Genomic DNA, 13,284 nt, shown 5'->3' with positions numbered 1-13,284 from the left:
AGGTAATGTTAAACAGCTTCGTTTGATCATATGACGCTCACGGGGTCATCGGGTTACTGATGCTCGTTTAAACCAACAAATTCACTCGACTTACTCAGTTTGCTACATCATTACTACGTTGAGTTTAGCCTTCCGAACGATTTATAGGGTACTGGGAGTAGCAAACTACGTATGCAAATGGTTTACACAGGATTATGATCTCCATCCTGATTTGAAATGGCATGCAATTAAACACAAGTTTTTGACTAGTGGATTTGGATACCGCCAGTCTTTTCGGCTCGGGTCAAAGAAGCTTACCCCACCGGGAAGCTTCTGTGCGCAACGTCGATCCCTCTTCTTTTCGGATGACGAATGTCAGCCTGATCAATAGCACAATCTTGAGCTTCCATATAAACCTCCCGAAAAACAAAGTTAGGTTTCAGATTGTACATGGAAAAGAAGACTACCTAGCTTGAAAGTTGGTCTTGAATTTGCTCGCAAGTCTCGAAACAGTTGTTAATCAGAAGAACTCTGATGCGTCTACTTTACCGTCACTTGCGGGATCGCCAAAGTTCACTTGGTCGGTGTCATGTCAAGTGGAATTGTGGAAATAAGGAACCTGGAAGGCTGCGATGTCACAGTTTTCGAGCAGTGTGCTGTCGTTCTGGGCCTGACTGCCGTTCCTTCTTTCATGAAACTAGACATACGCCAAGTATTTCCTGTGTCGTCTAAGTACAATGACGGGCCTCATCTAGACACCATTCCGGCATGCTTGAGGTACATTTGTGCTCAGCTACCTACCTATTCTGGGAGAGGAAAAATACCTCACTCCTTGAAGTCCTCGGGTTTGGAGATCTGAGCGCGTGATCATGGTAGAGAGTACTTGTTTACTGCGATACACAAACTTCGCAGAATGCGATAACTGCCTCAACTTGGATCAAAATGAGTTGCAGACTATGTCGGCTTGTGGAAAGCCATCGTTGCCCATATTGTGCTGAAAATGATAAACATGATATTGGAAGTGGTATTGGAGAAGGTCTTTTGAAAGCTATGAATCGACCTGTGTTGATTATTGTATCACTCTGACTCCTGTTCTGCCGATCACAACAAGCTGGGTGGCAAAACAACATTGATGGAGTAAGTACGCAGGCACGGCCATCCCTGACTCAGACTGCAATTGTCACTGGTCAGTTTGGAAGCTCCTTTACAGTGTATGACTCCTCGATCGAGTATGGAAACCGCGGGGAGTAATAGAATATTTCTGAAAAAAGCCTAGTGTGCCTGAAACTCTGTAGCTTCGCAACTAGCCTAAGACCGCGTCTACAAAGAAGTGTCTCTTGGGCACTGAAGCGTCTGCGTCAATGATTTCGGTTGTTTGTTATCGCAACTCCGCGACGGCCTCATTATTACTGACTTGAATGAAGGGAATCCGGACCCGCATTTGACCATGGGACTCCTTCGACTCAGAAAAAGAAACCTCCGGTCAAGTTTTCAAAGTTGAATCATGACCTCCGTGAAACACCATCGACCACGGAGTGTCTTTTCAACATCTCTAATCGGCCTCGTCCACTAATAAACCCCGAGGCATCAAAGCTCGGCACCGCTACACTGTCCGGTAAAACTCGGCCACGTGGACGCCCTACCAAATCGGCCGACAAAAGTCTCCGTGCGCCTGCAGCCCACCGCGTCTCCCACTCGTCTCGGCACCTCAAAGACCTTGGGTTTAAAGTTTCTCATGTCATCTGTGCTCCTCGAGAAACAGTTGCTCGCTCGATGCCGAACGTGACAAGGCATTCCCAGCCTCTAGTTGTCCATCCAGCGATCACACTACCCGTCCCTCGGTATCTACGACCTGTTTACCCGCCAAGGCTGTCGTTCTGGCTCGCAAATCCGCTCCGTCTCGCTCGCTATACGGCACCGCGCGACGCGTAATGATGGGATTGCTTGCGCGCCCGTCGTGGACTTGGCGTAATGCGTGCCGTGCGCTCGTTGTTTTGTTTGTGAGGAATAGGTTGAACTTGTTTCTAGAAATGGCTCATGGGCCCTTAGGCTTCTTGGCCTCCCATGTTTCCTCGCAACGATACTTGTTAGGTTCCCATACTCGTATAGAACCCGAGGATTTTGGGCTCTTCAGCCAATAGCTGAGATATCAGTACGGCCTCTTTTGTGTTAGGCCATCTTGAGCCTTGTGTCCCTCGGATCATTTGGGGCGCAGCTTATAAAGTTCAATGGTGCGGCCATCTGAACAGCAGGAAGAATTCAAGCTTGTCCAATTCCTTGAACTCTGACTTAAAGTTAGGCAGACCATACGGATGGTGCGACGGCTTGCATGTACCTTAGTGCCTCTTTTGCGGTGTGATGATCCCGTAGAACTGGTTGAGGGCAGAAACTTTCGTCTAGTAGAGTTCGTACCTTGCAGCCGTTGATGTAGACCTGATGCTTGTTCAACTACCTTCACGACTTTACGGAACTCACATAGTAGAGTCGGCTCCGTGATATCGGATTCGTATTATAGCTTGGGATGGGGTTCGAGGAAAGGAGGGGAATTCGGACTCATGTTGGCACAGACGCTGTCGGCGTGTCGGCGCAGATCGGCAGGGAGTTCACAGATCATGGACTCCCGGCTCTCAACTTGGCATCTCAAGTGCCAGAACTGGGAAGAGATGACACTGGCGTACCGTCAACAAGATGCTCTGATATGAGCAAGTTTCGCAAGTGCTCGACCTGGATGGTGGGCATGGGGGCCCTATTCCAGCCGGAGAGAGTGATGCCAATGGACTTTGGACCGATCGCAGCGCTTTGAACTAGTTCCTCCTTTCGGCTAGACCTCGCAATGACAGAATAATTTGATTAATGAGGCGAGACCGAGACCGTAGATCGTAGAACTGAGTGCAACTTGAGTAGAAGAGTCAGATGGATTCTGCCACAAAGCTGACTTGAGGCGCGAAATAAGGTTGTGCCGAAAGGTTGTTTGGCACCACGACAAAGCGCCCATGCAGGGTAGCCCCTCGTCCGGACACTCACCAACTGAGGAGGTTTGCAGATCAACCGAGCGATCACTCGCATAGGCGGGAAAATGGCGCGAGTCATCGGCTCGGCGTTCCGAGAGTGCTCCTCAGCTTACTGATTTACGCCGAGTGTATGTTGTCTTTACGAGTAGATAGTCCATGGTAATGTTTAGAGTTCTTCGTTTCATTAAAACCGTTTTGTTCTATGGATCTTGGCTCTGGACCTTACCACAACACAATTTTAACCTTAATAACTAGGCGCTGCACAAAGGGGGTAGAATAACAGCCCCAAAGCTTAAGTCAATAACCGCGTCATCTAATGATGGTCATCCGGTTGCTCTGTATGAGGCTGTTGATCGTGGAGTGGGGATATCGTCTGACTGAGGATGTAGCATGGGAACTCTCATGAGTCGGCATATCGTGGACCATTCATCGAACCCTTCTTTAGAGGCAAGTACGACTGCGGGATCAACCATGGCTGACTTCCACTTATATAAGGATGAAGCCATTCCCTTCAACAATAGCTTCTCTTCTTTCTTCATCAGCTCACTTGACTGTCATCTCTAGTATCAGACTCCAGCTTCTCCAGCCTGCCTCAGCACTTTCTCACCTCTTCTCCTACGATCAACGCACCATTTCAAATCTATACCAACAAACCGCTAAAATGCGCTTCTTCAGCACTCTCTTCCTTGTCACCTTGACCGCTACCGGCGTCGTCACTGCCTTGCCTGTCGCCCAGCCTCATGACTTGACTGCTCTCGCCGGAGAGGGCCTCCAGGACGCTGCCCCAGTGGAGGCTCTCGACATTGAGACTAACATCGAAACTAGAGAGGCTAGGGGCCCTAACACCCCGGCTGATGTCCAGAAGCATAACGAAAACCATAGGAAGCAGGATGCTGGCAACTGTGGACAAAACTGCAAGCAATCACTTGCCTCGTATCACTCGCAAGCCTCCAAGGATTCCAAGAACTCCCAGGCTTCCAAGAACTCGAAGAACTCAAAGAACGGAAAGAACGGTCCTCGCGCGGTCGAGAATGCCGAGAATGCTGAGGAGGCTGAGGGTGAGGAGGAGGTTGAGGCTTGAACCAGTCAGGATCAGTCTTGACACTGAGATAGTCTTGTTCTCGTGCTGGTAACGGTGTAATTGGAGTTTTTGGATACACGGTTTATACAGTACAAGCTGTGGCTGGAGCAATAAATAAATGTCTACTTTTTACCTCAGTCAAGTGCCCACATGCTCAATCGCAGCAAGATATCCACGCTGGCAAGGGGGCCCGGGGGCAGCACTCAGCTCTTGAGCTACGATATCATTTCACACTGCTTTATTTTGTTGAAACGAGTGTGTACTCTTATTTAAGTGAGAATCTGCTTCTCACTTCCTATCCATCACCCCTTCGACCTTCGCCATCTCCAGCCTATTCAGGCCCCATTCACTCCAAGGCGGTGGTGTTCGCCGCCAGCCAGTGGCCGATCTCGTGAATGATGTTCACCGTGTCGTACAGAAATGTTTGAATCTGCCTTGAATAATTAGTAGCTGTTTCCTAATGGTACATGTGGGCAACCTACGAAACCCATTCCAGGGATAGGGGGGAGATGATCGCGACGCTCTCCAAGCCGCTCGTATCCGAAATTGGCGTGCTGCGCAATCACAGTGACGACCAGGATCGAGAGAAGGACACCTCGGATATCCATTTTGGTTAATTTGACTCCGGATTCTCCGGGAACGCGATTGAATATGGATGCTATATGCTTGCTAGTCGTCGATTTTGAGACGTTGGTTCTGAACGTGTGTTTGTGATGGTGGTTGTTTTGTTGCTCGCCGAAACAACACCTGGAGCCTTGACAAAATACAAATGTTTCGACTGATCCAATGTTTGCCCGCTTTTTGAAGGCATCTGCTTAATCGTCAAAATTTAGACCAGTGAATCACTGTTCATTGAGCGCGGGCATTGCAAAGGTTACGTACGACCCGGATCTTGCACGGGAGTGTCGCCCAAGGAGCCGATACCTCATATCCATGGCCAACTCAGATTTGTATGTGTCAAAACAGCGCCAATAGACATTCTACTTTGAAAACACCATATGGATTCAACCTCTTCGACAGAAACAATACGTGAAGATGTTGATGTCGTGGACCGGCTCCAGATGCGAAACAGTGCATTGGTCATGGTGAGAATGAGGCTCTTTGACTCAGCAATACTCTACGAGACACAGAAAGAAAGAAAGGAGCAAGAAGAAGCATGTTCAAATCAAGAACAATGGGGGAGATCTCGGTTCCATGCGTAGCCAATCATACTTCCGTGTGGTCACCGAAAAGCTGACAGGTTGCCTCAATCTGCCTGTCGAACGTGCCTGGGACAAGCAACCTTCTGCAGCTAAAGGTTTTGGGCCTAGTCAACCTCCTCTTGTCTTACAACAGCTTACGCCATACCACTTCAGGCCGCAGATGGGCTTTTTCCAGATCAAATTCCCCTAAGACACAGCCTCAACGCCATGAGGCAGCCAGGGGCTTTCCGCCATTTTCAGGACAAAAAGCACCAGGCAGATTCGCATTGAGATGGAGCGACGTAATTATATGGCCTTGAAGAGACTGCAGCTCGAGTGCATAAGTATCATGATTGCCGATGCTCCGCTCTGTACATGTACGACTCGAGAAGTGCGGATAGCAACTTGGACATAAGCAGCTGCAGTGTGACGCCAATACTCAGGCCGAGATGCATCTCAAAAACTTCACCTCCTTTACATCGATCAAAGAAATTGTTCGGTCCAAACGTGTCAGGCGGAAGGCTAAGCGTCATGAAAAGAATCAAAAGCGCAGCAAATCAAGGAAAAACAAAAGAAATAAGTTTGTGTTGTCTAGTCTTTTCATGCACTCGGGTCTCATGCTCACTTGACAAAGAGCATGTTCGGGTCCACATTCGGGCTAACATTTGACACCTTAGGGAGAAAAGGTTCGAGCCCAAAAATCAACATCAGGCCCAAGATCAATTCTTAAATGGGGACTCGGAAGGGCAAATACCAGAAGCGTACTTGGCTTGGACTGCATCGCAGACTTTCGCACAGCCGCTCTCGTGGCGAAGGCCAAGTCATCTAGAACACGCGTTCCATGCCGACTCAGCTGGATACTGTCATCTAGCTTCGGGAACTCCGCCTTCCAGCCACCCGTCGCCAAACCCGACTCGGTCGTCTACCTTGAGTTCAATCTTGAGCAGCAGCGGAACCTCTTTGAGTTCTGCTACTTCAAAAATAAGGGTTCTGTTCCACCGTCGACATTCGGACACTGGAATATCAAGACCATCACCACTTTCGCATCAGCCGGAAAAGCGGAATTCTGTTCCAGGTCTATCGCCCACCTTTCCCAGGCACATTACGGAAGAAAGCCGCCAAGAGATCGTGCCTCCTCAAGCTCAAGGGGTGATCACAAGATCCATTGCCCCGAAACAAGAGGCATCGAGGCGTGCCGGAGTTATGGCGCAACAGCCTGTCGACCTCAAGGCAGTACGTGAGCATCTCAAGGCACTGAAGTCTACATCAGAAGCCTTCGTAGGCATTTGGGATTCGAAAGTGTCGCGAAATTTCGATCAAGATCTCAAAGATATTGTGGGGTATGATTGCGGCTACACGCTCAGGAATTACCCTGGCAAGAAAAGCGGCACCAGAGTTATTGAGGTTATGACACCTAAGGAGCTTCCAGGAAACACCAGTAACAAGATCCGGGGCAGGATCTTATTGTATTTTGCGGATTCCAAAGAGCTCCAGGACACAATCACGATCGAGTTTTGCATCGGGGTTGTCGAGCGTGCTGCAGGCGCACTGGTTTCGAGTCAGGACGCAGACAACAAGCTGAAGAGGCCTCAAAACTGTCGCAAGCACAGTGAGAGATTGCTTGGGGATTCTGTCAGCTTTGAAGGGAGCGACTGTGCCGCAACCCTAGGACCAGCCATCAGCCTCGGCGGCTGTGATGGCTGGATTGTCAACTGGCATCTATTCCATGGTATTGAGAATTGGGAAGTTCTGGATAATCCATACCCGGTGCCGCTCCACGGTTTGTTCCACCCAGCCTACATTGATTACAACGAGGACGAGGGACCATTACAGATCGGTGAGCTCCAGGCTTACTCAGGACGGATGTACAGAACAACTCGTCCATCGAGATCTCTAAGACATTTTGCGCCGAGCGTTCGAGGAGAATGCGAGCCAAGTATGCAAGTAGTTACGGATTGGGCCTTCTGCAAAGCCAACAAAGATGAAGTCCAGAACTGTCTTCGCTATGCACCATCGGGTATCGAGGTTCATGATCGTTCGGACCCGATACCAGGAGCCTTTGTGCGACGCCCTCAACTGCAAATCATCCAGACAACTGGCCGAACTAGTGGATTCCGATATGCTGTGGTATGCGAAACACCGGCCAAAGTCCGCCAATACCCACATATGCCCACCAGGGAATGGTGTTTGATGAACCTCGAAGATCTCATGCCGGCCGAAGAGTGGAATTCTGAGGGCCCTGGTGTGTGCGGTGACTCGGGTGCGGCCGTGGTGCACGATGAGACGGGGGAACTCATCGGGCAAATATGGGGTCGAAATGTCTACGAAGGTCACTGGCAAACTCCCAGGGTGACATATTTCACACATCACTGGGACATTTTTGACGACATCAAGGAGAGATATCCCACTTTGGAGGGCCCGTCCCTCATCCTCAAGCCGAAAGAACATTCCTCAAATAACGTGAATGTAAGAGATGATGCTCCCGGCCCTTCGAGAATCGAAGCCGACGAGAAAACTCTGGGTCCATCGCGGCCACGGAGCCGGGCATGTTCGTCCATGGGCAGTGCCGATGGAGTAACTAAATCTTTCTCTCAGTCCACTCTAGCACAGAGTGTGACTAATTCGGTAGGATCAGGTGAAAGCAAGGCAAAAAAGATTCATGTTGGAAAAGCTTTGGAGGGCGAAATGGAATGCGGACAACGAGACTCTCATTCCCGTAGCGCTGCTAGAACCTCGGCGGATGATGATACGGATGTACTGGTAATGCGACGGAGCTCGGCGATTGTGACCGCTTGATGCTTTTTTTATATCCTTTTTGAAGCTTTTAGATTGCAAGGGTCGGTTTTTCGAGATTTAGCATGCTTCATATCCTTTCATACTTAAGTCAGCTAATCGAGTGCGTTGCTCCATGGGGCATACCTTACATCATGATCCAACTTGAATCTATTGTTGCTGTGCTGATAGCTGTAGTAAGTTTGAGACGCGCACAAGAATGTATTGATTGTGTGGTGTTATTCCTACCTCATCGGATCCGGCGAACTCAACTGATAACTCCCCGACTCCCCGACCCGGAGTGGAGCGCACGGCGTTGCTGGAGGAAGCTTTCGCCTAAGAGCGATGCTCTCGGGAATTTCGGGGTCAAGTTCTCATGTGGAACTGGGTCTCTGCAGAAATTGCACTAGAAATGCCCTGTAGTTGTTGTGGTGTCTTGAGGTACTTACCCTAGGAGCAAATCCGACGTCGAACGACAAGTAGAGGAGGGATCATCCGCGAATCCGTAATTTTAAGCTCGGTGCCCCCCTTATACGAAGGCGGTACCGAAATTGCAGCGTGCGCTAAGGGGGGTTAAACCGAGTAATACGAGAAGATGAACATGTTATTTTGGATACTTGTAGGTTGAGTACCGCAACCCAATTGTCAACTTGAATTCTTTGCTTTGTGCACCGATTCAATACTCTAGCAACTCGCCATGATGAAGGGGTTCACCAATAGCGCCGGATGCCTTGCGTTATTAGCAACGCTGGTCAGCGGGACCATCGCTCTGCCAGTTCAAGATGCGCCGCTGAGAGTTGAGTGGCGATCCCTGTCAAGCGCCGCAAAAGCAGACTACATCAGCGCAGTAAAGTGCTTAGATGGCTTACCGTCAAAGATCGGTCTCGAGACGTCGCGTTACAACGACTTTCCCTATGTCCATGCGCAGCTCAACAACGAAAGTGCGTCTTTCTTATCCAGGCGCGTCAACCTGTGGCATCATGCTAACGAAAGATCGCAGTTCACTTTGTAGCTCAATTCCTTCCTTGGCATCGGTACTTCGTACACATCTACGCGACAGCCTTGAGAGATGAGTGCAAGTACAAAGGCCCAATGACCTACTGGGACTGGACCCTCGACTCAGAGGACATGTCCAAGAGTCCCGTCTTCTCCAACGACACCAACACCGGATTCGGAGGAAACGGCCTGAACGGCGGATGGGTCCCACCGACGCGACCAAACCCGTTGACCATGTGCGTAATCGACGGGGCTTTCGTCAACTTTACCGTGTCTTACTACACCACGACAGCGCTCTCTCATTGTCTGAACCGTGGTTTCAACGATGGCATTGGGGTCAATGCCGGCCTTTACGAAGGCGGCTTGTACTCCCCCGAAAAGATATCAGGGATCATTGAAACCTCTGGTAGCTTTTCTACGTTCGCGACCGCTCTGGAAAACGGGCCCCACGGTGCGATTCACTCAGCTGTAGGAGGAGACTTGTTCCCTTCGACATCTCCAAACGGTAAGCTCTCACCACCTACGTTATTCGGGCACCTGAAGACTTACAGACATCACAGATCCCTTATTCTTCCTTCACCATGTGCAAATCGATAGACTTTGGTGGCTCTGGCAACAGGCTGATCCCGCAAGCCGGACGTTGGACTTTTCGGGTCGGAGGAATCTGCCCTCAGGGGAAGTCGATACCCGGCCAGCGTCTCTCAACGACACGCTTCCAACGCGTGGCTTGGCGGTCGATATTCCTATTCAACAAGTTATGTCAACAACGACAGATTTACTGTATTATAAGTATTAGTGTACATATTTTGACCACTACTTTGGGGACACCTGTTCGAACTGAAAGCATTCCGGCTCTTAGTGTTCACAGCGCTTCACTATCAGCTGCTCTTGTAGGGTTCCTGCAGGAACCACCGCTAATCATGCAGCCACAGGGGGCCATTTCTCGAAGGAAATGGAAGAAAATAAACTTACGAGATGCCTGAGTATTGCTGCTGATGTGGCTTCGAATTATCCTAACGACATGATTCGCCTAACGTCTTTTGCGTCCCCATCTAGCGCCTAAAGCCACCTAAAGACGACTGGAGGGATACGCAACGTGGCAGCCTAGGAGTGAAAATAATCTTTAACAGGGAAACAGTCCGCATGTGACCGATGCGCTAAAGCAACAGAGCTGAACCACCGCAGCCATTTGACAATTCTCCCCATAGCTGTGTGTCAGGGATGTTGATGTCAGAAACAACTCTGCAAAGGTGCATAACTCAGGACATCAAGATGATCTGCTCTTGTTGTCACCACGTTCTCGAGCTCAAGGAAGATTACGCGTTGATCAGTAACGAGCGAGATGGGGAAGATCCCCTCACAACACATCACCGCGATGGCAAAAGTCTGACGGCCGCTGCGGACGCCGGATGTTACATTTGCAATCGCCTTTGGGCCGCTCTGGATATGGAAGAGCGATGTCAGGTCCGGCATTCAGTCAATGAGCCGACGAAACGCGAGGCTCCAGCGACCGAGTCACCTCTCACGTCGGTGTTTTGGGACGACGGAGCAGCATTTGCTTATCCCCGCGCCGTCTTATTGCAACTCACTTTCGACCAAGGCAAAGTTATGGATCTAGAGAGAAATCCAAGGAAAGGATTCTTCCGCCTAACTATTTTGCTTCTTCCACAAGAGTGTATGTTTACCTGTCGCGAAACAACACTTCAAGATTTCAAACATATGTCCACGGATGTTGATCTTAAACAAAGCCTACGCGCCACAATACCAAGTGAAGTCGTACGCCCGTAGTACGAGATCCGAAGAAACCTTCCGTGTCGCAAAGGAATGGATTACAGAATGTATAGCCGAGCACCCACATTGCGGTGCCAAACCATACGCATCTACCATTACGCAGTGGTACCCCAGTCGCCTCCTGGACACCGGACCTCTAGACCAGGAGAGCTCAAGTTGTCGGCTCGTTCTACCGAACGTCACCCCTATCCAAGGATCCTATGCAACACTCAGCCATTGCTGGGGGCTGAAGGGGTCTTTCAAACTTACAACAAGCAACTACGCACAACTACAGCAGGTGATCCCATTCAACACTCTCCCTCCCTTGTACCGCGATGCCATTGAAACCAGTCGCCGCCTTCAGATTCGATACCTGTGGATAGACTCACTGTGCATTATTCAGAACGGTGATAACTTCACTGATTGGAAACAAGAATCAGCGCACATGGACAAGATCTACTCGGGATCTTTCGTCAACATATCAGCGGCCGATGCACCAGACGCGAATCACTCCCTCTTTCACGACCGCAATCTGGATGCCCTATGTTCGCAGACTCTAGAGCTTCCTGTTGGCTCCATAACTACTCGCTTCCTCCTATTGGACTATAACTTCTGGAGGACTGAAGTTTCCAACGCAGTCATCAACTCAAGAGCCTGGGTGCTTCAAGAGAGACTCCTCTCTCCAAGAGTGTTGTACTTCGGTCAACGACAAATTCTATGGGAGTGCCAGCAAAAGGAAGACGCTGAGATTTATCCCGAAGGCTTGCTGATAGACCTATCACGATTTCCTAGTCGGTTCAAGGGCTTTGGCTACAACCAAATTGGCTGGAAGCCCCGAGACCATGGCGATCTTTCAAAGTATCAATACTGGTGCAACATTGTGAATGCTTACACCAGGGCCAAGTTGACATTTTCCGGCGACAAGTTGATTGCACTGTCAGCTGTCGCGAAGACCGTGAGAGAGTTACTCCAAGATAGCTATGTTGCAGGGATGTGGCGTCGCTATTTGGAGCGGGAATTGATGTGGTCTGTCGCTGTCGGCGATGCGCAAGCTAGGCCATCAGTCTACCGAGCCCCAAGTTGGTCTTGGGCGGCGGTAGATGGACACATCACTCCGGGTATCATGGATATCGAAGCAGTGGAGATGTTGATCGAGGTACAGGATCTACATCTCGACTGTGTTACAAGCGATACAACAGGCCTGATCAGCGGTGGATGGCTACAGCTCTGGGGAAGTCTCAAGAAGCTTGAGCTTCTGCCCGATGCCTTATTCAGCAGTCACAGCAACAACCATGAGTTCTTAATGATGGTTGTCAATGACGTTCCGGTCAGTGTCCGCGCCGATTCGGTCATGAAAGAATATCAACCACACGTCTATCTCGATGACAACCAGCAATGGGTCAGCACACAGAACCATCGACCGGAACTATTCTGTATGCCAGCGAGAACAAGACCAGGCAATGACGGAAGCATCTATGTGCTATTGCTGCAGCTCGAAGACAGGAAAGACGGCATCTTTCGTCGCATTGGGATCGCCCGCGGTTGGGGCATGGAGTTGAGAGAGAACTTGCTAGTAAGCAATTCAGAAGAGAGTACCTTGCCATGCGTGAAGTATGAAGAAGGTCGACACCTAGTTCGTATCGTTTAGTTGGGCGGGGCATCCAAGACAACTAGGCGCTGTTTACAAGACGAAGCAACAAGAGTCAAGTACGATATTTAGGGCCTCATAGACTTCCGAAACAGAAAATGAAAGGTATAAGTATATCACCATGTCAAGTGATAAGTCATGAATAATTGCGCTTGTCGGTCCAATTTCAAGTTATCGAATGTTGGTGTATGTTGGCTAAGGTGGCTCCAGTTGTCTTAAGTCGAGAGTTTCTGTCTCAATTTGTTACAAGACTCTTAATGATTAGCTTCGAGTCAATTGCCACAACTAAGATATATAGATGTGCGTTGGAAGTCTACCCAATGAGATTTAGCCATACTACTTTACTCAAGTGCCGACGCAGCGGAGTCTGCTCAAATCCACAGAGTGTGAAAGAAGGCCTCTCAACTACTTGAGGGTAGCACGCACAACAGAATGCATGGATGTCACTCAAATCGATTGACGAAAATAAGGCACTTATTTAGAGTTGATCTAAGCTGGGGCGGACGCTGCACATCAGCGGGTATTCGAGGTTTTAGCGCACGAAACAAAAAAGACAGCCCGTCGGCACGTCTCGGTCCAACAACTGTCGCAATCCCACCCCAGCGAGCACGACATCAACGAAATCCCTTTGGCTTTCCTCTTTCTCATCACCGGCTCACTTGGCACTGCAACGACGCCGCACCGCAGCACAAACGACCAGGCCCCCCTCGATTCACTCCACTGTTGTCTTAGTTGGGGTCCCCGGGCGCTCACCCAACTCCAGAGGACCGCCAAGCAACTTGCAATAAGGGCCGTGTTCAAATGCTCCAAACGACCTTCCATAACTGGAAGGCCTTTGGACTTAAG

At 49.8% G+C, this 13,284-nt stretch overlaps 2 protein-coding genes across 2 annotated transcripts; both read left to right on the top strand.

Annotated features, from left to right (window-relative positions):
• Nucleotides 1-3,651: 3,651 nt before the first annotated feature.
• On the top strand, nucleotides 3,652-4,071 carry N0V96_011036 (uncharacterized protein; the record flags this gene model as incomplete). Its single annotated transcript, XM_053198618.2, has 1 exon — nucleotides 3,652-4,071. One exon carries the CDS (start codon nucleotides 3,652-3,654, stop codon nucleotides 4,069-4,071), a length of 420 nt encoding a protein of 139 aa, XP_053043929.2.
• A 4,650-nt stretch (nucleotides 4,072-8,721) lies between these two features.
• On the top strand, nucleotides 8,722-9,914 carry N0V96_011035 (uncharacterized protein; the record flags this gene model as incomplete). Its single annotated transcript, XM_065759139.1, has 3 exons — nucleotides 8,722-8,965; nucleotides 9,025-9,525; nucleotides 9,880-9,914. 3 exons carry the CDS (start codon nucleotides 8,722-8,724, stop codon nucleotides 9,912-9,914), a joined length of 780 nt encoding a protein of 259 aa, XP_065612237.1.
• Nucleotides 9,915-13,284: the final 3,370 nt, after the last annotated feature.

Source organism: Colletotrichum fioriniae (assembly GCF_027942845.1).
Source record: "Colletotrichum fioriniae strain IMI 355084 chromosome Unknown scaffold_16, whole genome shotgun sequence".
NCBI lineage: Eukaryota > Fungi > Ascomycota > Sordariomycetes > Glomerellales > Glomerellaceae > Colletotrichum > Colletotrichum fioriniae.
Note: the sequence above shows the minus strand (reverse complement) of the source record. Positions and strands in the feature narration are given on the sequence as shown.